Raw genomic sequence first — 20,693 nt, forward strand, 5'->3', positions numbered from 1 at the left:
GGGTCATTTCCTAAACTTGAACAGTTTAAGGTGTGGGCATGCCTGATCTGGCTGTTTTCATCGTAAATGTTCTCCTGGCTGGAACTGACCGTTAGCTTTGTTGGATGCAGGATATACTCTCAGCACCCAAAGCCATTTGTCTCAAACAATTCTTCGTGTAAAATTGTGTTCTAGTTACAAATATCCCTTGTCTCCATGCCCCCTGCCTTTGCACATCCATTCTTTAGTCTGGATGCCCTTCCCAACCTCCACTCCAGGCCATGCCTCTTTATGACTCAGCTCCTATTGCAGCCCAGCTGACCCTATTTTATTTTGCTCTTTCAATCTGGGAGCTCTGAGACTGGGGTCTTGTGTTTTCAATTAGTGCCCGGAACCTAGTTCATTAAATATTTGCCAAATGACTGTGCAGTTACCCTAAACTTACAACCACAGGATGTCAAGGCTAAAAGGGATTTCAAAATCCAGGCCAAACCTTGCCTTTGCAAATGAGACAATGGAGGCTAATACAGACTTTGTCCAGACCACACAATTCCTTGGCGACAGCCTGGTTAGGAACTTTGCTCTTTCAGTGTTCCCAATCCCTATTTCACTGTGTTCGGCTAAATTGGCTTATATAAGATACTTATAATTGTTTCAGTCATTTACATAAGCTGTCAATGTTCACAAGTGTTCACCTTGGGGCACAAAGATGATAAAATGGGAGTGCCTTCCCTTAAGGTGCTTAGAACCTAGTTTAGGAGATAATTTGTTCACCCATTCATTCATTCATTCATTCATTCATTCAACAAGTATTTATGCCGTCTTTTTAAAATATATTTTATTGATTTTTTTTACAGAGAGGGAGAGGGATAGTTAGAAACATCAATGAGAAAGAAACATCGATCAGCTGTCTCCTGCACACCTCCCACTGGGGATGTGCCCACAAGCGAGGTACATGCCCTTGACCGGAATCAAACCTGGGACCCCTCAGTCTGCCGGCCGACGGTCCATCCACTGAGCCAAACTGGCCAGGGCTTTAGGCCGTTTTTTATTTTTTTATATTTTTATTGATTTCAGAGGGGAAGGGAGAGGGAGAGAGAGTTAGAAACATCAACGATGAGAGAGAATCATTGATTGGTTTCCTCCTGCATGACCCCACTGGGGACTAAGCCCACAACCCAGGCATGTGCCCTGACCAGGAATTGAACCGTGACCTCCTTCTGGTTCATAAGTTGATGCTCAACCTCTGAGCCACACCGGCTGGGCACAAGTGCCTACAATGTGCCAGGTGCTCTTTTAGGCACCGGGAATATAGCAATGAACAGAATAAATCCCTGTTCTCAAAGAGTAAGGAAGGAGAGAAGATAGACAAACTGACAAATAGAAATATGTGAAGTGGTCTGTACTATGAAGAAAAACGATACAGCATAGGAGAATATAGAGTAGTGAAGACTGCTATTTAGGTGGGTGCTCAGGGAAGAGAGGAGGCAAGTCATGCGCCGACCTGAAGGAGGGAGCAGGTACAAAGGTCCAGGAGGGAATTCAGCAAATTGAGGGCACAACAGGGCTTGTGCACCTGTGCACTCAGTACCTGATTTCTTCAATGCCTGGAGGATGATGGGAAAGACTGAAGAGAAGGCCTGAGGAGGTAGAAAAACTCAAAAGCAGCACTCAAGTTTGTCAAGTGAGCCAGCAAGATCCTCAAGCTTCTAGATATTTAGATTTGATCACATAGGTGATACATGAGCCACTGAAGGCTTATGAGTGACATGACAGGAAGGAACCTGGTCTGGGAGGCCCCTTCTCCTCTAATCTAGTGTGTGTGCTGGAAGGGGGAAGCTGGAGGCCATGGCAATCAGTAAGTGGTGATTTAGGTCTAAACTATTCTGCTGGAATTGATTATATACAGAAAAGAAGGATGACAAGTGACCTTGTGAAGAAAAAATGTCCAGTTTGGTGGCAAATAAACATGGGGTGAGGAAAGCTTATTTGGACCCCTCAAATCTGTGAACAGAGTGTTGGTGACACAGCAGTCTTGGCCAGACTCCTGGGGGGGTCTGGCCAGACTCCTCCCTCTGATTTCCCCTCCCAGCAGGCCCCAAGGCCTCTGGGCCATGGTGTCAGGTCACCTTCAAGTTCTGTTCATTCATACCTCCAGTCTAGAGTCCAACTCTAGGCCCATTGTAAGGCCCAAATTAGACGGCTCTAGTGAAGAACTATGGAGCCCAGGATCTTCTCATGTAAAGTTGGTGGCTGTAGTCTCAGTGTCCCTTTTGGGGGCTGACCCTGACCCTAATCCTGGGTAGAAGGTACAGAAGCCAGGCCGCAAACCCGCAGTGCTCAGACTGTTCCCTGACAGAACCTGTGGGTGGAGGAGAGGAACGGGGCCCGGAGATGCCAGCAGGAAGAAAACCCCAGTGCCCGACTCTCATGTCACATCTCGGTTATCTCCGTGACCCCTGCTACCTTATCCTCCAAACAAATCAGATCCGGATTCCTTTTTCAATAAAATTTTATTTTAAACAGAAAATATAAAGTGCTTGGCTTTAGGGCTGGGGAAAGAGGAAATGGTCCCCCTGAGTTCACACCATTTGGACTTTCCCAGTTCAGTTCCTCAGAGATAAAAGAGGGTATATCTCAAAAATTAAAACAAACAAATAAAAAAATGGCTAAAAACCAGCCAGACACCATGAGGAGTTGAAGGACATACCATCACAGACAACCACTAAGAATTATCACCGAGGGAGGCAGGTTCATAGTGTGGAGAATGAGTCTCTTTCAGAGAAAATAGGAAGAACCGAGCAGAGAGGAGGAAGGTAGGTCTTCCAGGCTCTGCACCAGGGACAGAGCGGCTGCCTGGTCCTCTGGACGCTCTGCCAGTAAATGCCGAGCAAAGGCCTGCTCCATCTGTGCCAGAAGAGGTGGGAAGAGGGCATCATGAGCACAGCAGGGCAGCCACCCCCCCTGCCCACCCCAGGGCCCTTCTCCTGGACCCCCTCGCCTACACAGGCAGCTATTCTCACCCTGCCCTGGACTCACCTGAACTGAGATAAGACTCTGTGGGGTGTGGCTGGGGTCAGGGTCCTCCTCTAAGAAATTCAGTGTCACCTGGAACTTGGGTGGGGGGCCCAGGCCCCGGAAGTACCTCTCCAAGTCTGAAAGAGAGAAGGTAAGAGTTGGAAGAATAAAAAGAGAAGGGAGAGGGCCATAGGCAGGGAGGGAGGGAACAGGGAAGAACCCATAATGGAGAAAGAGAGGTGGCAGTGGGGCCACCTGGAGATGAAGGCCAGAACAGGAGCTACAGGGTCACAAGGCTGCTGCCTTGTGCAGGAGAAATGCTAGGACTAAGTGGTACTCACCCGTGTGCAGACAGGAAAAAGTACTCCTTCCTCCAGCAGGAAGTACTTAGCGGTAGCCGACTCTACACCCCCTGACATGTTCACTGCTGGGAGTTTAGCATCTTCTCAGCAGCAGCCTTGGCTGCTCACACACATGTTCGCACACCTTGGTTGCCTGCTCATACTATCTTGCCTGTGTCAGGGCACCCACGGCCCAGGAAACACTCAAGCTCTGTGTCCCTGTACTCCTGGCCCCACTTCCAAGGCCAGATTTAGAGTTGAATGGAGGCAGGAAATGGAATTCCAAGTGTGGATGGGAAAGGGGCAATTTGAGGGGATGCCTGGAGTGTGGTAGGGCCAGAGTGTGTGACCCGTGTCAGCTCTCCTGAATGTGTGTGCGTGTGTGTAGGAGAGGCCCACGAGGTGCACCTTCCCATGATTACTGCACACGTCCATGTGATGGTGCTCTCTGAGCTGTGATGCTCTTGTGCTGGACTCCACCTGAGCCTCATCTTCCGCGGCATGGACTGTGGAAGGAAGGCTGCCAGGCAGCTGCCACGGCTGAGCACAGGGCCTCCCAGGATGTGCACCAGCAAGTGCAGGGTGCCATCCATGGACTGTGATGGTGGATCTGCTGGCGGAAGTGCAGGGGGAAGAGTACAGAGAAGACTAACGGGGGCGGGGGGAGGTCAGGAGCTGGGCTGCAGCAACCTCACCTCTGCAGAAGTGGGCGGTTTTGAAGAGTTCCCCATACTCCTTGCTGTGCAGCTTATGCGGGCGTGGACCAGGTGGGCACTCGGGCGCACTGTAGGAGATGCTGATGGGGCAAAGGTTCTGAACAAAGAGGCCTCTGCAGTTGCTAGCCACCAGGACACCTCTCTCGAGCTGGCTCAGCAGGCGCTGGGTGGGTCCTTGCAGGCTGGGCTTGGGAAATACCACTTGCTCCATGCTGCACGGGAAGCTGGAGGGCTCGGCCACCAGGCGGCAGTCCAGGCTCTGCACCTGGGCCTCGCCCACCACGTGCCCATCGTAGATGAAGGTGAGCATCAGGGAGTAGTCTGTGGACAGAGAGCGACCGACTGCACCAAGTGCCTCCCCGCAAGGGGACATACACCTGGTCAGCATAGGCTCTGGGGAAACAAAGAGGGGCTCTTGCAAATCCAATGTCCTCGCTTTGCTGCTGAGGAACACGAGGCCCAGACAGGAAACCAGGCAAGGGCTGGGGAGGACAAAGCAGGCTGTGGAGCAGGGACAGCAGCTACACCTCCTGAGTTTAGGAAAGCACCGCCACTCCTCATCCTCATCCCCTCAGCCTCCCCAGCAAGGGGCCTCCTGTCAGACTTTCCTACCACTCGGGAGAGTAGCCAACAATCAGATTCCCACTGGGGCCTCAAGGCTTAATGCTCAGGGTCTTACAGTCTATAAGAAAATCCAAGAGATTTGGTCTTTCTACAGAAATCCATGTCTCAAAGTGGATTTCCAGGGAACAGAATGTATAGGGGGTATTTCCGAGGAGCAAGCTGCTCAGAGTCTGTAGCTGGCCAGGTACACTGCCGAGAAACCAGTGGCTCTGTCTGGGTAAGGTGAGCCCAAGTCGCTGCAAGCCTGACATTAGATAATGCACGAATAGCCACAGGAAGGTGACCTGTGGCGACAGGGAGCGGGGATAAGTTAGACGTGCTAGGTACCTGAGCCTGGAGGGGGCAGAAGCTCCGGAGACACCGGATCTCCTTGGAAAGGGGCCTCATTTGTGTCTGCGCCTGGAAGGGAGAAGAGGCACTCATTTCAGAGTGGGACTGGAGTCCAAGGGCCAGAGGGTGTGGCGTGGGGGATGACGAGAGGCGCGGAGGTGGTACCTTCCTGAGGCTCAGGACTGTTGCTGTTGCTGCCGATGCTGCTGCATCCGGAGTCTGAATGGCCTGCTGCTCCATTGGCCTCGACCTTCTCCTGTAAACACGGTATCTATTGTTGACCCCTTTCCCCCCCAGTTGCTGTCCTGCCCTCAGGTCCACCCAGTTCCCTCCCCCAGCTCTTACGTTTTCGAGGGAGTCCTGAAGCAAGGCAGGACTGAGTATACAGTTCTTTGTGGTACCCTCATCCTCCTCCCTCTTAGGGGACACTGAGCTGCGGTGTCTCTTTGAGGGCGATTTCTGTGTTGCTGGTGCGGCTGTGAAATGTTGTTGAGGGGGAGAGAGAGGTCAGAGCCTTAAGGGGGTCAGAGGGTAGGGGAGAACGAGGAGGCAGTGAAAGGATGGGCAAGCCTGGGCAGGGGAACCAGGGTACGAGTGGCAGCTCCCCGAGGATAGGGACAAGGTAGAACTCTGACTGCGGGGCCTGGGTTTGCAATGTCCTCCCTCCACGCTCCCAGGAGCTCATCTCCACCCTTCCTCCCTACTCTGCTTATTCTAGGGGACACTCACCGAGGAGGGTTCCTGGTGGCAGCAGCCGATACACCTTGTAGGGCTCAGCCCCATCCCTATGGCTATTCTCAGGAACCTCCTCAAATTCCGGGCTCTTGTTGAGAGCACAGCGTAGACGAGTCTTCCAGATAGCGGGGCCTTCTGTGTCTCCCTCCTTGTACTTTCCCTTAAATATTGCCCAGGCCTAGGAAACAGACGAAGTGCAGAGAGGCATGTTACAGACCGCAGCTGACACGCCACGGGGCCAGCTTCATGGATGTGCAGCCTGAGCAGCTGCACAGGAAGGCTTGTGCTGGGTTTCTGCTCAGTTGTTGCCACTCTGAAATCCTTAGTAATTTGCGCATTTTCATCTTGCACTGGGCTCTGACAGTCACGTAGCTGGTTCAGTCCTCTACTCTCCCCTTTATCTGACACCCAGGCAGGCACAGCCCTTGGGCATCAGTGTCCACTCCATCCCTCACTTGGACGGGGGTGTTGGTCCCAGGCCCATTCACCTTGAAGAAGGCAGCATCCTGGTCCTCCCGGAAGTCCTGCTTGCCTGCATGCTTCCAGGGAATCCGGAACATAGTCTTAGCTTCATCATCCCAGCACACCCCTGGGAACTGTCCACTCTCCACTTGCTCCACCACCCAGTTCCGGAGCTTTCGGGTGCAGCGTGCCCGGCCCGATGCCATCCTGGGAATAAGAGCAGCAGGCAGCATCAGTAGAACCAACCAATCCTTTGGGAGGAAACATCGGCTCAAGTCTTGGCCACTTGGTTTGTATTCTGGCAAGGGCCCCCAAAGAGCCCATCCATCTTTTTCTCTAGCTCAAAATACTCTTGAGGCCAAATAGCTTTGTTTCTGACATTACTGGCAATTACCAAAAATTATGTTTTGTTTTGTTTTTTTAACACCCCAAGCTGTGACATCTGGAAGGAAACCTTAGGTACTGGTCTTAATTTTAAGACTTTTCAGGAATATGCCCTGGCTGGGTAGCTCAGTTGCTTAGAGCATAGTCACTATACACTAAAGTTGCAGGTTCAATGCTGGCAGGACACAGACAACAATCAACCAATGAATGCATAGATAAGCTGAACAAATCGATGTTTCTCTCCTTTCCTCTTTCTCTAAAATCAATACATTAAAAAAAAAAAAAAAGCACTTTTTGGGAATCCACTGTTTGGAAGAGAGAATTTCCTTGGTGTTCTGTTCCTGGTGAGAGGCTCAGTCTAGATCCCTAGACATTTGCAGAGGCGTCTTCACCCACCATCCCCACCTGTCCTATGACCCCCACCACACGCCTCTGCTTGTCCTAGGGGTAGGTGGGGCAGGGCAGGGGGCAGGGGCGGAGCCAGAGCAGAAGTAGGCAGGGCCAGAGGCAAGAAAACAAACAGGGCCAAGTGCCCTGGAGCCAACAGCCTCCTTCCCCGAACCCAGCGGCAGAACCCAGCGGCAGGTCCTCTGGGCCTTTGCCTGTAGCTTGGGACACAGACCCTGGTCAATCTCTCACTCAGGCCAACCTCCCGCTTCCTGGCTCACAGGCCTTTAGTCTATCCCTCAGTCTAGCAGAGGGGACCCCAGGAAACCTCACCCTCCTCCCAAGTGGCTGGGCCTTCCAGCTTTATACCCAGGCTACCACCAGTTCTTGGTTGATCTTACCTGAGCGGCTGTGCAGGCTGCCCCAGGGCTCAGCTGATCTCAGCTCAGCTCCAGGCTGGGAAGCTTCCTGATAACTCCGCCCTGTTTCTACAGTCCCCTCCCTAAGTTTCACTTCTCCTCCTGGGAGGTCCGTTTCCCCGAAATCACGTGGCCTGAGTTGCAGGGCAATGAGTGGCCACCAGGGGGAGCAGCATTTGAAAATCTCAGACGCCGGAGGAACCATCAGAGCGCAGGCTCACTCTCCTTCCTCCTGTCCGACCATCTCTGTGACACTGCTGCTTCCCCAGGGAGGTCCCGGTGTGCTGGTCTGTCCCCAGGGCGTCTGGATAGCTCTGTGCCACCTAAGCATCTGTTCCCTGACGGTGCCTGCTTAGTACCTATTAGGTGACCTCAAGTATCAGCTGAATTTGATGAAAGGAAGAGAAGCAGGGACGGAGGAAATCAGCCCAGGCCAAGTGGCTGGACAGGGAGGACCTCCCTTTGTCAGCCATGGTATCAATTCCTTTCTGGTCCTGGGTCCAGGGAAGATCAAGTGGTGGGCTGTAGGGGCCCTTTCAGCAAAGCTCTGTTCACCCCCCTTTTTCCCTGGTGCCCCCAGATAGTGGGGTCAGGAAGAAGGACCACCAAGAAGCCTGGGCAAGGAGATGCCTCTTTATTGGTGCTGGAGCTGTTCCTGAGGACGTGGGACCCTCACCAGGACCCTCGCCCTCAGCTACTTCCTCCTGCGGGGTATACTCTGTCCCAAGGGTACCTCTTCCATCAGCTTCTGCAGAGAGAGAGAGAGATGATGATGATAATCCTGGAGGCCTGGAGCTCAGACTGGACAGGGGACTTTCAGAGCATAGGATCAGAGGTGAGGTTGTGGGGGAAGCTTCACCTGTAACAAGCGGGCGTGGTAGGCAGGGGCATCCTCCCCAGCCAGTGGCTGTGGGTGCACATGCAGGTAGCGCTCGACAGCTGTCTCCAGCTCCTCCACCTTATACAGAGTGGCTGGGTCCAGTGAGTGGGCATTGATGAGGCTTACAAGATACTCTTTGTAGTGTGCCCTGAGGAGATTAGAAGGTGGGAGATTTGTTCTTCTGTTTGGCTAGTAGTAACTGAGTGTGCCCAGGTATACTTGGATGAATAAGATTGACAACCTTCACCTGTGAATGCATGCCAACCTGAGCACATTGCTTGCTGCTACCTATCCAGGCCCTTGTCCAGACAGCCCCTCCCTCCTACTCCTTGCAGGACCTATTGCTCCCAGAGACCCACTTTATTGCCTGGGCACACCCTCAGTACTCCCCAGCATCATGCTCCCAGCCTGGCACCTACTGGCAGAGGCCCGCATAGCCAGCTGGCGTCTCCTTGCCACAAGCTTCGTCCCGGAGCCCATTGGGAACCTCCTTCTGCTCCATCACTCGGCAGCCACCTATGGGTAAGGGCAGAAAAAGATCCTTTGTTGGGAAAAGGCCACTGACAACCAAGCCTTAGAGAACTGGGAAGAAAGCAAGGGAGGCAGCCTCCAGGGAGGGGCCGGGGGACAGGAGCCCCTGCTCAAACAGTGGTGGTGGTGGGGGGTACTTAGAGATGCCATCATGGCAGACCAGCTCTGATACAAAAGCAGGGACCTTGTTGCCCTGTTTTTATCCAAGCTGCCTTTTAGCCTATAATCACATACGCCCTGAGACAGTTCTTTTGTGACTTAGCCCTTGCATAGTTAACTTATTCTGTGAAGGTCTTACTCTGTGTAGATGGTAAGAAGTAGGGTGTATTAGAACCATATGTAACATCTTTCTGTTGCCCTCATGGAACCTAAGACAGTGCAACTAGCAAGTCTCAGTAAATACTCACTGAACTAATGAAACATTAACCTTTGGGAATGGGAGAAGAAAGTTGGTATCAAGGTGCTAGATGCTTTAATGTGGCCTCATGTAAAATAGCCGAGCTGAAAAGTGAATATTACCCCCATTTTACAGAGGAAGAAACAAGGTTAACTCGCCAATGGGCACAAAGTCAGCACAGGATGAGTCTTCAGCTCAGAAGCTGAAGCTTCCCCTATACTCACTGCAGTGTGCGCCCAGCCACCCTCTCCCCTCCTCCAAGGTTTGTCCCGACCGACACTCACCTCCAGGGACTGCCCGGGCCCCCGCTGGGGGCTCTGTGTTGAACATGACCTGATTGTCCTGAGAAGGAGCAGATGGGGGGTGTTAGGTTATCCTTGATGCCAGCCCGCTGGATCCTAGGCCCTGCCCCCTCTCCTGGGCAACCTGCAAACCCAGGCTGGTTGGCCACCCCTCACCTGTAGCAGCTTCTGGAGCCGGAGAGCACTCCAGTCCCGCAGGTAGAAGAGGCAGTCTCGGGGATGGTGTCCGTGCAGGGACTTTTTCACTCTGCAGTTAGGGTCTGGACATTTCTGGCAGAAACCCAGATAGGAGAGGGGAAGTTGGAGACTGTTGGGGTCCTGGCCTCTCAGGAACCCCTGCATGAGGGGTGTAGGGGTGGGGGTAGATGGAGACACTGGAGGGTCTGGAGCAAGCAGAGGGGAAAGGGGACAGAGAGAGGTAATTTACACCCACCAGCCTCCTCTTCTCTTCCCCTGGGCTGCTCCTCAGTGGCCTCTACTCCTCACACCCATTGGCAGCCCCCTACCCTTTTATCCCTCCCATCCCCATTCTCTAGGCTCACATTCTTGGCGTAAAAGGTATTGTAGCATCCACTGCAGAACTGATGGCGGCACTGGGTGCAGTGAAAGTGCATGCAGCCTCCTCGGGCCAGTGCATACGAGAACTTGCACTTGGGGCAGTCTGCAAGGAACAGCAGGTCAGGGTTAGGGCTGCCACTGCTCCTCGAGGCTTTCAGGAAGAGAGCCACTGGCAACGATAGATTACTGGGCAGACAGGGCTAGTGGGGCAGCCTTACCAATGCCATTTTCCTGAAGGTACATCGCCAGGCCCTGGGCCTGGTATTCTGGGTCATTGTTGCGTTTCCAGTTCTGGAAATCCTCACAGCTCCGGCCCCGGTGCTGCTCCTCCCACTGTGAGGAGGAAAGCAAGAGTCACATGGGAGCTCCTGGGCCCTTCTACTCCTATCCAGTGTCCCAGGCTTAGTTTATGGCACTGCCATTCACCATTGCTCTCATCCCAAACTGAGGGGCCAGCCTTGGGGCTTTCATGTCCTCATACCACCACAGACTCACCAGCAAGCTTTGTTTCCAACACCCAAGCCGAGCTAACACTGTAACCATGTCTATTCGCAACCCTGACCTTTCTCTTCATCCTACTGTGACCATCTTCCTCTGGGCCAGGTCCGGTCTTGCCTCAATTACTTGCCTCAGTTACTAGTTTCTCTGCCTCCACTCAGACTTCCCTATGGTTCATCTTCAACCTTGCAGCCAAAATGCCTTTGAAAGTGTAAGTCAGGCAGCCCTAGCTGGTTTGGCTCAGTGGATAGAGCCTTGGCTCTCAGACTGAAGGGTCCTGGTTCAATTCAGGTTAAGGGCACATGCCTGGGTTATGGACTTGATCCCTAGTGAGGGGCGTGCAGGGGGCAGCCTATCAATGATTTTTTTTCCCCTCTCATCATTGATGTTTCTCTCTCCCCCTCTCCCTTCCTCTCTGAAATCAATAAAAATACATTAAAAAAAGAGAAATCAATAAAATACTTTAAAGACCTCTAAACTCTTTGGGGGAAAAAAGTGTAAGTTAGGCAGCTTCAACAGAATAGGGAGTGTCCTAGTTTTGAGGTTTGGTGGTAGGATCTCAAGGTTTTTTGCTTTGTTTTAAATTATTTATTAATTGACTTGAGAGAGAGAGGAAGGAAGAGAGAAACACTGATTTGTTGTGCTACTTATTTATGCACTCAATGGCTGACTCTTGCAGGTGCCCTGACCAGGGATTGAACCCACAACCTTGGCGTATCAGGATGACACTCCAACCAACCAAGTGAGCTATACAGTCAGGGCTCAGGGGCTTATTTTATTGTGTCTCATAATATAGATGCAATTTTTTGGTATCAAATATTAAAGTTTTTAAAAGGTAAATGAACTCGTATCACCCTTTGCTTGGTCTTAGGATGAAAAGCAACTACCTTCCTCACTTGGCCCCAGGCCTCTCCTGATCTGGCAGCTCGCTCCTCTCTGACTGCCTGCCACTCTCACCCCTGCTCTTGAGGCTCCAACCACACACTTTCTTCTGACTTTGGCCTTTCCATGTGCGGTTCTTTCTGTCCTAATAATCTTTGCATAGTTGACTTCCTCTTCTTCCTCTTAATTTTCAGGCCTGAGCTTAAATTACACCATTTTAGAGTAGACTTGACCTCTCTATCCTAAGTAGGTCCATTCCATTATTCCTAATCTCAGATTCCTGTTTATTTTCTTCACAGAACTTATGCCTTTGTATAATTATGCTCTTTCTCCCTCCTTCATTTTCTTTCCTTCCCTCCCTCACTGCCACCCTTTCTCCTTTACCTTACCTTTCATCCCTCCTCCCTCCATCTTTCCTCCCCTTTCATCCTTCTTCCCCCCTCAGGCTGCTTCTTCTATCTCCCTCATCCTTCCTTCTTCTCACCTCTCCTCCCGCCTAGTCTGTCAGCACTCTGAGCCCAGAGCTCGTGTCTGTTCTGATCTGCAGGATCCCCCGAGTCTAACAGAGTACCTCCAGCGTTCAGCAGGTATTTCTGGAAGGACGGATGTGCCTCACCTGGCGCTTACAGCGTACACAGAAGGTCTGGCGACACTGGGGACATGTTGCCTCCAGCTGCTCACGCTCGTATATGAAGCCAAAGGAGCACTGTGGGTGCAAGAGCATGAAGCTATCTGAGGCCTGACTTGGCACCACCCGACCCTCCCGTCAGCTCTGCTGGGCAGGCCACTTACCTGGGCGCACCACAAGAACTTGGGGTCCCGCATGAGCACAGCCTCAGTCAGCTTCTTATGGAACAGGGCATAGGCATCTGGCTCCAGGCTCTCTCGAAGCTGGGGACAGAATGCAGAAGTGGTGGGTGGGCAGGGTTCCTGTTCAGAGCCCAGGGCACCCTGAGTTCCAGAATCTGCAGTACCTGGATGTCAAGAGTAGAGAAGTAGCTGAGCAACTGTGTGTCATCGGTAAGGTCAGGGCGGCCACAGGCAGGGCACACCATGTCAGTGATGTGCTTCTCCTTCAAGGCGATGGTGAAGTGCTGACGGAAGCAGTCAGGACAGATGGTGCATTCACAAGAAGTCAGAGCCTGCATCTAGAGGGTGAGCGGGGAGAGAAGGGGGTCAGAAGCCACAGCTGCCAGCCTGAGGAAGGGGATGTAGCCAGGTGTTCACTGAGAAACCACTAGTTAACAACTGGGCAGGGGTAGCAGCCTCATATGCCAACAAGTGCCAGGCAGGCAACCTAAATGTCTGAAGACTGTCAGGTGGAGGAAAACAGACAATGGTACACCTAAGGTAAATTAACCAATGTCCTCTAAAGGCATTCACATCAATTAAAAGCGAACACCTATGCCCAACCAGTGTGACTCAAGTTCAGGGGTCCTCAAATTTTTTAAACAGGGGGCCAGTTCACTGTCCCTCAGACCGTTGGAGGGCCGGACTATAGTTTAAAAAAAAACTATGAACGAATTCCTATGCACACAGCGGCGGCAAAAACACCCGGCGGGCCAGATAAATCTTTTTGGCTGGCCGCATGTGGCCTGCGGTCCGTAGTTTGAGAACCCCTGCTCAAGTTGGTTGAGCACCGCCCCATGCACAAAGAGGTTGCTGGTTCAATTCCAGGTCAGGGCATATGCCTAGGGTTGGAGTCTAATTCCCAGTGTGGGGCATGCAGGAGGCAGTCGATCGATGTTTCTCTCTCGTCAATGTTTCTATTTCTCTCTCCCTCTCCCTTCCTCTTTCTCTAAAGTCAATAAAAACATAAAAAAGCCCTAGCCCTAGCCCTAGCTGGTTTGGCTCAGTGGATAGAGTGTTGGCCCACAGACTGAAAGGTTCCAGGTTTGATTCCAGTAAGGGCATGTACCTCAGTTGCAGGCTTGGTCCCCAGCCCTGGATCAGGGTGCTGCAGGAGGCAACCAATGGATGTGTCTCTCTCACATTGATGTTTCTCTCTCTGTCTCTCCCCCTCCCTTCCATTCTCCCTAAAAACTCAATGGAAAAAATATCCTCGGGTGATGATTAACAAAAACATTTTTAAAAAGCTAACACACAAATAATCTTGAAATGACAAAATGACTGAGATGGAGAACAGACTAGTGATTTCCAGGTGACAGGAGAAAGGGACAAAGTTGTGTATATACAACTACAAAAAGGCAGCATGAGGTAGTTTCTTTGTGGTGATGGAACAGTCTGTACCTTGAATTGTGGAGGTGGTGGTGGTTAAATGGGTTAAAATAGCACAGAACCACATACACACACATCCATGGAAAAAACAAACTAGGTCTGCAGTCTAGCAAACAATGTATACATGTCTATTTTTTGGACTTCATCTTATACTATAATTATACAAGAAGTCACCTTGGGGTAAGGTGAGTGAAGAGCACAAAGGACTCTACTATTTTTACAACCTCCTATGAATCTACAATTATTTTATATATACACAATTATTTTAAAATAGAGTAAAAACAAAACAAAAAGTATACCAAGTGAGCCTAACTAAATTGGACTGTATTTAGCCAAAGAACTGCCAGTTTTCACCTAAAATAAGTGGGGGCTCAGGAGATGAGAAGGGGCCGTTTTCTACAAAATGGACTTTTTTAAAAAGTTACTCCTGTTAATTTATTTTATTACTAGTGGCCCAGTGCATGAATTTGTGCACACTGAAAAGAAATTAATTAGAAGAAATATTTTAATATCGCTATTCGCCCTTTCTCTGTAATAGAAGTGTCAACCAAATTCACAATCGACAATGACAGATCAAAACACACGCATGAGATTGGCGCTAGCGAGAGCTTTATATGTATCGACATATATGAGTCAACTTAGCCTTTTATAGATATAGAATAAATTTGCTCAATTAGACCTGCTTTCTCATTTAGCTAAACTTTTTCCAGTCCAGTGAAGCACCCCAACTTCTCTTTCAGGTAATTGTCAGCAACACAGCAGTAAATATCAACACGAAGCAGATTATTATTGTACATCACGCAGGGAGAACAAAGGGTAAAATATATTCTGTGCAATGAGACAACCTGAAGTCATTTTCAAGGTCCACTATTTCTTACTTCTTTTCAGTCGGGTCAAGTTTCTAAACTTTGTAATCTCCATTTTCTGGCTAATGAAAAGAAAACAGGATTCCACCGAGTCTCCTATCTACCTACTCCAGGACTTCTGTGAGGATCAAATGAGATGAGGCACAGGAAAACGCTTCACAGACATTTGGTTACAGTGTGAAATGTTTCTACTTGGCTATAAAGCAAGTCGTGTTCCTGGGCTGAAGAAACTGCAAGGAGGCTATTTGTTGCTAGGGAGAGGAAACCGGGTGTTGCTATGTGATGTCATTACCTGGATGGACACTTAGCGTATTAGCCATATATATGTGTGTGTGTGTGTGTGTGTGTGTGTATATATTGCTTTTCTTATCCTCACCCAAGGATATTTTTTCCCATTGATTTCTAGAGAGAGTGGAAGGGAGGAAAGAGGGAGGGAGGGAGGGGGGAGAGAGAGAAAGAGAGAGAAACATCAACATGAGGGACACACTGATTGGTTGTCTCCCACACATGCCCCTACTGGAGCTAGGGAACCTGCAACTGAGGTACAAGGTATGAGGTCTGTGCCCTTGACCTGGGAATCAAACCTGTGACCCCTAGGTTTGCAGGCCAATGCTCTAACCACTGAGAAAAACAGGCCAGGGCCAAAATGGATATTTGATGATGTTATTAAAGAATTACTGTTAACTTTTTGGATGTGACATTGTATTTATGGCTATGTTTTCAAAGCGTTTTATATATATATTTTTAAATATATTTTATTGATTTTTTAACAGAGAGGGAGAGAGATAGAGTTAGAAACATTGATGAGAGAGAAACATTGACCAGCTGTCTCCCGCACATCTCCCACTGGGGATGTGCTCGAAACCCAGGTACATGCCCTTGACCGGAATCGAACCTGGGACCTTTCAGTCCGCAGGCCGACGCTCTATCCACTGAGCCAAACTGGTTTCGGCAAAAGCGTTTTATATTTTAGAGATACATACTGAAATATTAGCAGATAAGCCATATGATGCCTGAGATTTGCTTCAAAATAATCCTGTGTGTGTGGAGAAATAAACATTGGCCATACATTTATAATTGCTGAAGCCTAGTCATGAATACATGGTGGAGAGTGGAGAAGAGAATCTGTGATACAATTTTCTCTACCATTGTATGTTTGAAATTTTCCATAATAGAACATTAAAAAATGGGGGTTGGGAGAGGCGGCCTAATTTTGCCCTCCCCTTCCCAGAAGCCTTCAGGGGCACATGGGCAACTGTAGAGCAAAAGACGATCAGAGACAGGCTGGAGTAGAGTGGGGGTCTAAAGGGAATGAGAGTCATTCTGAGGCCAGGTTCAGTGTGACGGGCTTACCCGGTTGCGGGGCAGGGTCCAACCACACACAGCACATTCCTGGGCAAGCAAGCGACGCAGAAAGGCCCGATCTTGGCTCTGCCTCACAGCTTCTACCACATCCCCTAATTCATAGTTCCTGGGTGTCTCCTGCAGCAGCGATAGGGCCAGCTCTGCCCGGCCCCAGCTGGGGAGTGTGTAGACTGCCAAAAGTCGTCTGACCAGGCTCTGCAATATGATTCAGGTGGAGAGGGAAGAAGTGGCTGTCAGACCCATTTCTATCCTTCAGCCTTCCCTCTCCCCCTCCACGTGTCTCTTCACCTCCTCCCAGCACCTGCTTATCTGAACTGTCCCATGAAGGGGTGGGCTCCGGGCCACTGTCCCAGAGGCGCTGGTGGAAGGGCTCTAGGCGTTGACGCTGTAGCTCAGTCAGGGCCCGTGCCACGTCACCCCCGTGTTGGTACAATGCTTGAAGAGACCCCTCCTCAGGCCCAAAGCCCAGGGATCGGAGCTCCTGCACCTGAGAGTTGGGAGTGGAGAGAAGGAATAAAGAGGGAAAAAGCAAGCAAAGGAGAGAATATGAGAGGCTCTGACCTACAACCTTCAACCCTATCCCACCTCCAGCTCAGCTGGTACCTTCCTGCGCCGGACCCTCACACACTCTTCCACAGCTTCATCAAGATTGCCATGACGATCCAGCCAGGCTTTCTGGGCCTCCTGACAGGAAAAGGCACCTAGCCCAGGCTCCCGTTGTCCAGCCAGTTCAGCCACCATCTCCAGCACGTAGGGCAGCTCTGAATGCAACCACTGCAAGGGCACCTCGGTGCCAGAGTACTGCAGAGCCGAGAAGACCTCCTCTGGACAGGCGCCTGCGGCTTCTCCTTCCTAAGGCACAGTCCACCCAGACAGAGGGCCGATCAGGAAAGTGCCCTCCATCCACCCTCAGACAGCACCAAAATGCTGACAGTGGTTGAGCTCAGACTATGATCATGTGAGCGGAGCTAAGCATGACACCTATTGTATGGGAAGTGTTCAATATGTTCAATAACAAGTAGCTGTGGCTAACAATCACCAGATTTATAAGAATTCATATTATTTGACTGCAGCCTCTCCTTCCCCCACCAGCTCAGCCCCACCTCATCCCGGGCCCAAATCCTCACCCGGATCTTGATCACTAGCTGACGACCTTCCTCCCGCATCTTGTCTTGGCGCTGCTTCTCAGAGTCCCCACAGGAACTGGGCAGAGGGGCACTGAGGCGTCGTGGAGGCTCTGGATTGGGGAGTCGCTCTTCCAAAGAGCTGGCATTGGGCCGGGAGGCATGCTTTACTGGGATGGGGCTGCTGGTCCGGTTACACATAGCACATACCCAGCCAGGGCCCGAATTGCAGAAGGTACAGTGAATACAGTACCAGATCGAAGTCTGGTCCGAGGAGAGCAAAGTATCTTTCTGCTGGGAAGGCAGAAAGAATTATCCCATTGAAAGTTGGCTGAGGCTCAAGATGGAAATGTCGGGAGCGGGTTGGAAGACAAGGGGAAACTGATGGAAAACCAGGGATGAAGAGGTAGAGAATGGCTTACGGTAACAGGTGCAAATAAAGAGCCGGGAAGGCCAGGAACAGGTTACCTGAAGGGGCTGCAGGCAAATGCCACCATCCTGAGAATCCACCACCAAGCTAGGAGGCTGAGCCAGCCGAGGTCGCTCACACATGGCACACAGCACAGCCGCTGGCTCATTCTCAAAGGTGCAGCTCTGGCAGGCCCAGTGACCCCGTGCAAGTTCAGGTTCTAGGCCGCCAGCTCCTTGGGGACCCTCAATCTCCAGCCCCAACCCCTTACAGCCTCTGGGCCGATCACAGGCCTCACAGAGCACTGCCCAAGGTTTATTTAGCACAGAACAGGTGGCACAGTGCCAGGACAGACGGACACTTGCAGGATCAGGGGACGAAAGAGAGTTGTCTCCGAGGGCCAGCAAGGACGTTAGCTGGGGCAGTGGTGGAGCTGCGGGAGGTAAGCTGCAATGGAAAAAGCAGACATGGCCTGCTGAGGGGGGGTCCCCTGGTGCTTGGGTCCCCCACCCTGGGCATCCCTCATTCCCTGCATGATGATACATGGCTCTCGCCTTTACACATTTTGTTCTGTCTGGAACACTCCCATACCCGTAGCCTATTCAACACTTAAATGACAGCTTAAAGTTTACATCTTGCTGATAGAGATCCCTAACATAGGGCCTGACCCATTCTAGGTGCTTAAAATACTGTCAGCTGATTGAGCTGATCTTCAGACAGGGTTGCATCCTCCTATTACCTATTTGCACACCATGATAATCTATCTTGTTGTGACTGCTACTTGCTTAACATGTATGTCTGTGATCTCCTGGAGGGCAATTACTAGCTACTTGCTACTTGCCCTCTATAAAACAGTCTTTAGCACAGAATATGGTACATAGAAAATTCTCAAATAATTTTAAGTTCTCTCAATTTCACTCCCTCCCAGAAGAGAAGGCCTCTCACCTAGGGGTCAAGTTGGCAGCGTGAGGGGCCCAGGTCTGGCGGAGGTGATGGGCACGGGATGGGTGCCCATGGAACAGGCGATCACAAGCTGGGCACAAGGCCTGTTTACAGGCTGAGCAGTGCAGTGTGCCTGGGGCAGAACCACAGAGGAAGCAAGGACCAGGAGTGGAGCCTGGAAAACAGGAGAGAAAGAATAGAACATCTTTCTGAAAAAGGCCAGGTTACATCTGAATGTGATTTGGGGCGGGGGCGAGGGGGAAGAAGGGGGGAACCAGTCAGACTACTTTCCACATATCTGGACTTAAGGAAACCATTTTAACCTCTTTTTAAAAAAGAAAGATAACCAAGAAGGTAGACAGAGAAGGGCTCCAAATTTCCATCCATACGGTCTACTAACCCTGCCCCTCCCAAGATAGGACCAATAATACCTGGGGCAGAGGGTGTGATGAGGGGGCCAGGAGCAATCTCTCTCAGTAGGGGGGCAAACTCTGAGAGCTGTAGCATCTGAGGAAAAAGGGCAGGGAATGGGCAAGGGTTTGGAGAGTCCCCAACCCCTGTCCACTCTGTTCACCAGGCCCCAAAGCCCCATTCCTGCCTTCCTTGCATCATCTTCGGCTTTGTCATTCAGCAGCTGCTCCAGTGCTTGCTGTCTTGGATGATTATTCTGTAAACAAGATAAAGAAGAGTTCCCACCTACAGTCCCTCTAAGACCTGGTCCCCCCAACATGCACAGGAAGAACAGTAAGGGGAGCTCCCAGATTGCTGAGGGGACCGTGCCCAGGGCTTAGTAGCATGGGAATCCCTAGGCTGGCTTTGGAGTTAGGCAGACCTTCCCAGCCCTGGTGCTTAAGCCCTCAAGACCTGAGACACCTCACCTGTATCAGCAGACTGAGCTCAGTCCGAAGTAACAGTACTTCCAGGGTGACTGTAGCAACTTGGTGCTCATCTGGATCCTCTTGGCCCTCGGGGAAGCTCAACCCATCCGGCTGCTCCTCGGTGTAGCCATACAATCGCAGAACATCCCGGCCCCCCTGCCACACATTCACAACCAGTCAACACCCAGCAGGCCCTCTTCCCAATAGGGCTGAACCCCTTCCCATTCTGCTCAGGCCCTTTCTACACCCCCCGCCCCCTAGCCCAAGCCAGATTCCTTTCTCCCATAAGGGACTCCAGGGGCTTCACCTGCACAGCATCCACCGTACTTCGAAAGACGGGGTTATTAAACTTGACCCCGCGCCAGTACCGCGGTCTCTGAGGGCTGAGGAGGTTGCGGCCATATTTCTCCAGGATGTTCAGGGCCGTGGAAAGGGTGCTGAGGTAGGTCCGGGGCTGAGAGCAGTCACAGAGCAGAGAGCTGTGAGCGCCTAGCTCGGGCTCAGATTCTCGGTCCCCCTCCCCAGCGGTGCCCGGCCTCACCTCCCCGCGAGCATTGCAGCGGATCAGGCGTGCGGCGTCCAGCTGCTGGTAGCGGGCGGATGGCGGCAGAGAGGTGACCAGCAGCGGCCAGAGCTGCTCCAGGGAAAACGCCTGCCCGGAATCCTTCCGCAGGGCGCTAGCCAGCTCCTCGCGGGCAGCCAGGAAGGCCCGCTGCTCCTCCTCCCCGGGCATCCCGAGACAGCAGTCAGCCCCAGCCCGCGGCCCGCCTGGACCCGCACCGGCTGCGCGAGGCCCGAGCGCCGCCCTCCTGCCTGCGGTCTGACTTCGCGGCGCGACCCAGTCCGCGCAGCCTCCCGGGGTCACTCCGGCCACGGTCACTCTAGGGGCCCCGGCCCCCAGCCAGGGGTAGTCGGGAACAGGAAGTACTGGAATAGAGGGCGGGACTGCCACCAGTTTCAGAGGAAGAGGAGGGGTTTCAGGTTAGGAAAGGGCGGGGTCATGAAAGCAAGGGGCGTGGCCATGAAGGGAGACTGGCTCCCAGCCAATGAGAAGGGTAAATGGCCCCTGGCTCCTCCCCTAGGGCGTCTCTACTTGACCCAGTGCGGGAGTTATTCCCCGCCTTCCTCCAGGCTGGCCCGCCCCTTTCCGGGGAGCCCAGGGAGCGGCGTTACCTAATTTCCCTCCAAGCCTTCCTCCCCATGCTGACCAGCAGGCCTGGCTCCGGTCCGCCCTGGGGAAGTCCCTCTCTGCGCCCGTGCCGGGCTCCAGCGAGTCTTCTCCAGTGGGTGTGGGCGGCAGGGAGCCCCCGCCTACTCCCTTTCATAGCTGCTAGCGTGCCCCAGCCCCAGGCCCCCCCTCCTACTCCTCCCAAAGCTCCGATGCCTCTCCACCCCTGAGCACCCGCTCCCCACCTCTCATTCCAACAC

At 51.9% G+C, this 20,693-nt stretch overlaps 2 protein-coding genes across 6 annotated transcripts; both read right to left on the minus strand.

Moving 5' to 3' along the window:
- Window positions 1–2,473: 2,473 nt before the first annotated feature.
- Window positions 2,474–7,952, minus strand: IRF9 (interferon regulatory factor 9). Its single transcript, XM_006102252.3, has 9 exons — window positions 7,378–7,952; window positions 6,232–6,412; window positions 5,738–5,921; window positions 5,354–5,484; window positions 5,174–5,264; window positions 5,006–5,077; window positions 4,034–4,375; window positions 3,019–3,134; window positions 2,474–2,886 (listed from the first exon to the last, which is right to left on the minus strand). Exons 2-9 carry the CDS (start codon window positions 6,409–6,411, stop codon window positions 2,758–2,760), a joined length of 1,245 nt encoding a protein of 414 aa, XP_006102314.1. The 5' UTR covers window position 6,412; window positions 7,378–7,952; the 3' UTR covers window positions 2,474–2,757.
- A 56-nt stretch (window positions 7,953–8,008) lies between these two features.
- On the minus strand, window positions 8,009–20,593 carry RNF31 (ring finger protein 31). Of its 5 annotated transcripts, none has more exons than XM_014467623.2 (21): window positions 19,807–20,592; window positions 19,573–19,719; window positions 19,266–19,421; window positions 18,986–19,054; window positions 18,819–18,894; window positions 18,391–18,562; window positions 17,505–17,892; window positions 17,040–17,327; window positions 16,516–16,764; window positions 16,214–16,399; window positions 15,901–16,107; window positions 12,418–12,591; window positions 12,236–12,334; window positions 12,060–12,149; window positions 10,282–10,396; window positions 10,048–10,166; window positions 9,662–9,775; window positions 9,488–9,545; window positions 8,695–8,791; window positions 8,255–8,423; window positions 8,009–8,143 (listed from the first exon to the last, which is right to left on the minus strand). In XM_014467623.2, exons 1-21 carry the CDS (start codon window positions 19,996–19,998, stop codon window positions 8,090–8,092), a joined length of 3,219 nt encoding a protein of 1,072 aa, XP_014323109.1. In that variant the 5' UTR covers window positions 19,999–20,592; the 3' UTR covers window positions 8,009–8,089. The 5 variants fall into 5 exon arrangements, 3 of the variants coding, with proteins under 3 accessions (XP_014323109.1, XP_014323108.1, XP_023599422.1); XM_014467622.2 differs by having other exon boundaries at window positions 17,040–17,330; window positions 19,807–20,591; XM_023743654.1 differs by lacking the exons at window positions 18,986–19,054; window positions 19,266–19,421 and having other exon boundaries at window positions 17,040–17,330; window positions 19,807–20,591.
- Window positions 20,594–20,693: the final 100 nt, after the last annotated feature.

Source organism: Myotis lucifugus, unplaced genomic scaffold (assembly GCF_000147115.1).
Source record: "Myotis lucifugus unplaced genomic scaffold, Myoluc2.0 scaffold_406, whole genome shotgun sequence".
Lineage (NCBI taxonomy): Eukaryota > Metazoa > Chordata > Mammalia > Chiroptera > Vespertilionidae > Myotis > Myotis lucifugus.

Bases quoted from the DNA above. Each gene is read 5' to 3' on its own strand.
- IRF9 (XM_006102252.3), bottom strand. From the start codon at position 6,411: ATGGCATCGGGCCGGGCACGCTGCACCCGAAAGCTCCGGAACTGGGTG. The intron at 5,265-5,353 runs GTAAGAGCTGGG...CCGTGTTTACAG, and splicing joins TTCAGGACTCCCTCGAAAAC to GAGAAGGTCGAGGCCAATGG. The intron at 4,376-5,005 runs GTACCTAGCACG...CTCTGTCCACAG, and splicing joins TCTGCCCCCTCCAGGCTCAG to ACTACTCCCTGATGCTCACC.
- RNF31 (XM_014467622.2), bottom strand. From the start codon at position 19,998: ATGCCCGGGGAGGAGGAGCAGCGGGCCTTCCTGGCTGCCCGCGAGGAG. The intron at 16,108-16,213 runs GTGCTGGGAGGA...ATCATATTGCAG, and splicing joins GGGACAGTTCAGATAAGCAG to AGCCTGGTCAGACGACTTTT. The intron at 12,150-12,235 runs GTAAGTGGCCTG...TTGCACCCACAG, and splicing joins AGTTCTTGTGGTGCGCCCAG to TGCTCCTTTGGCTTCATATA.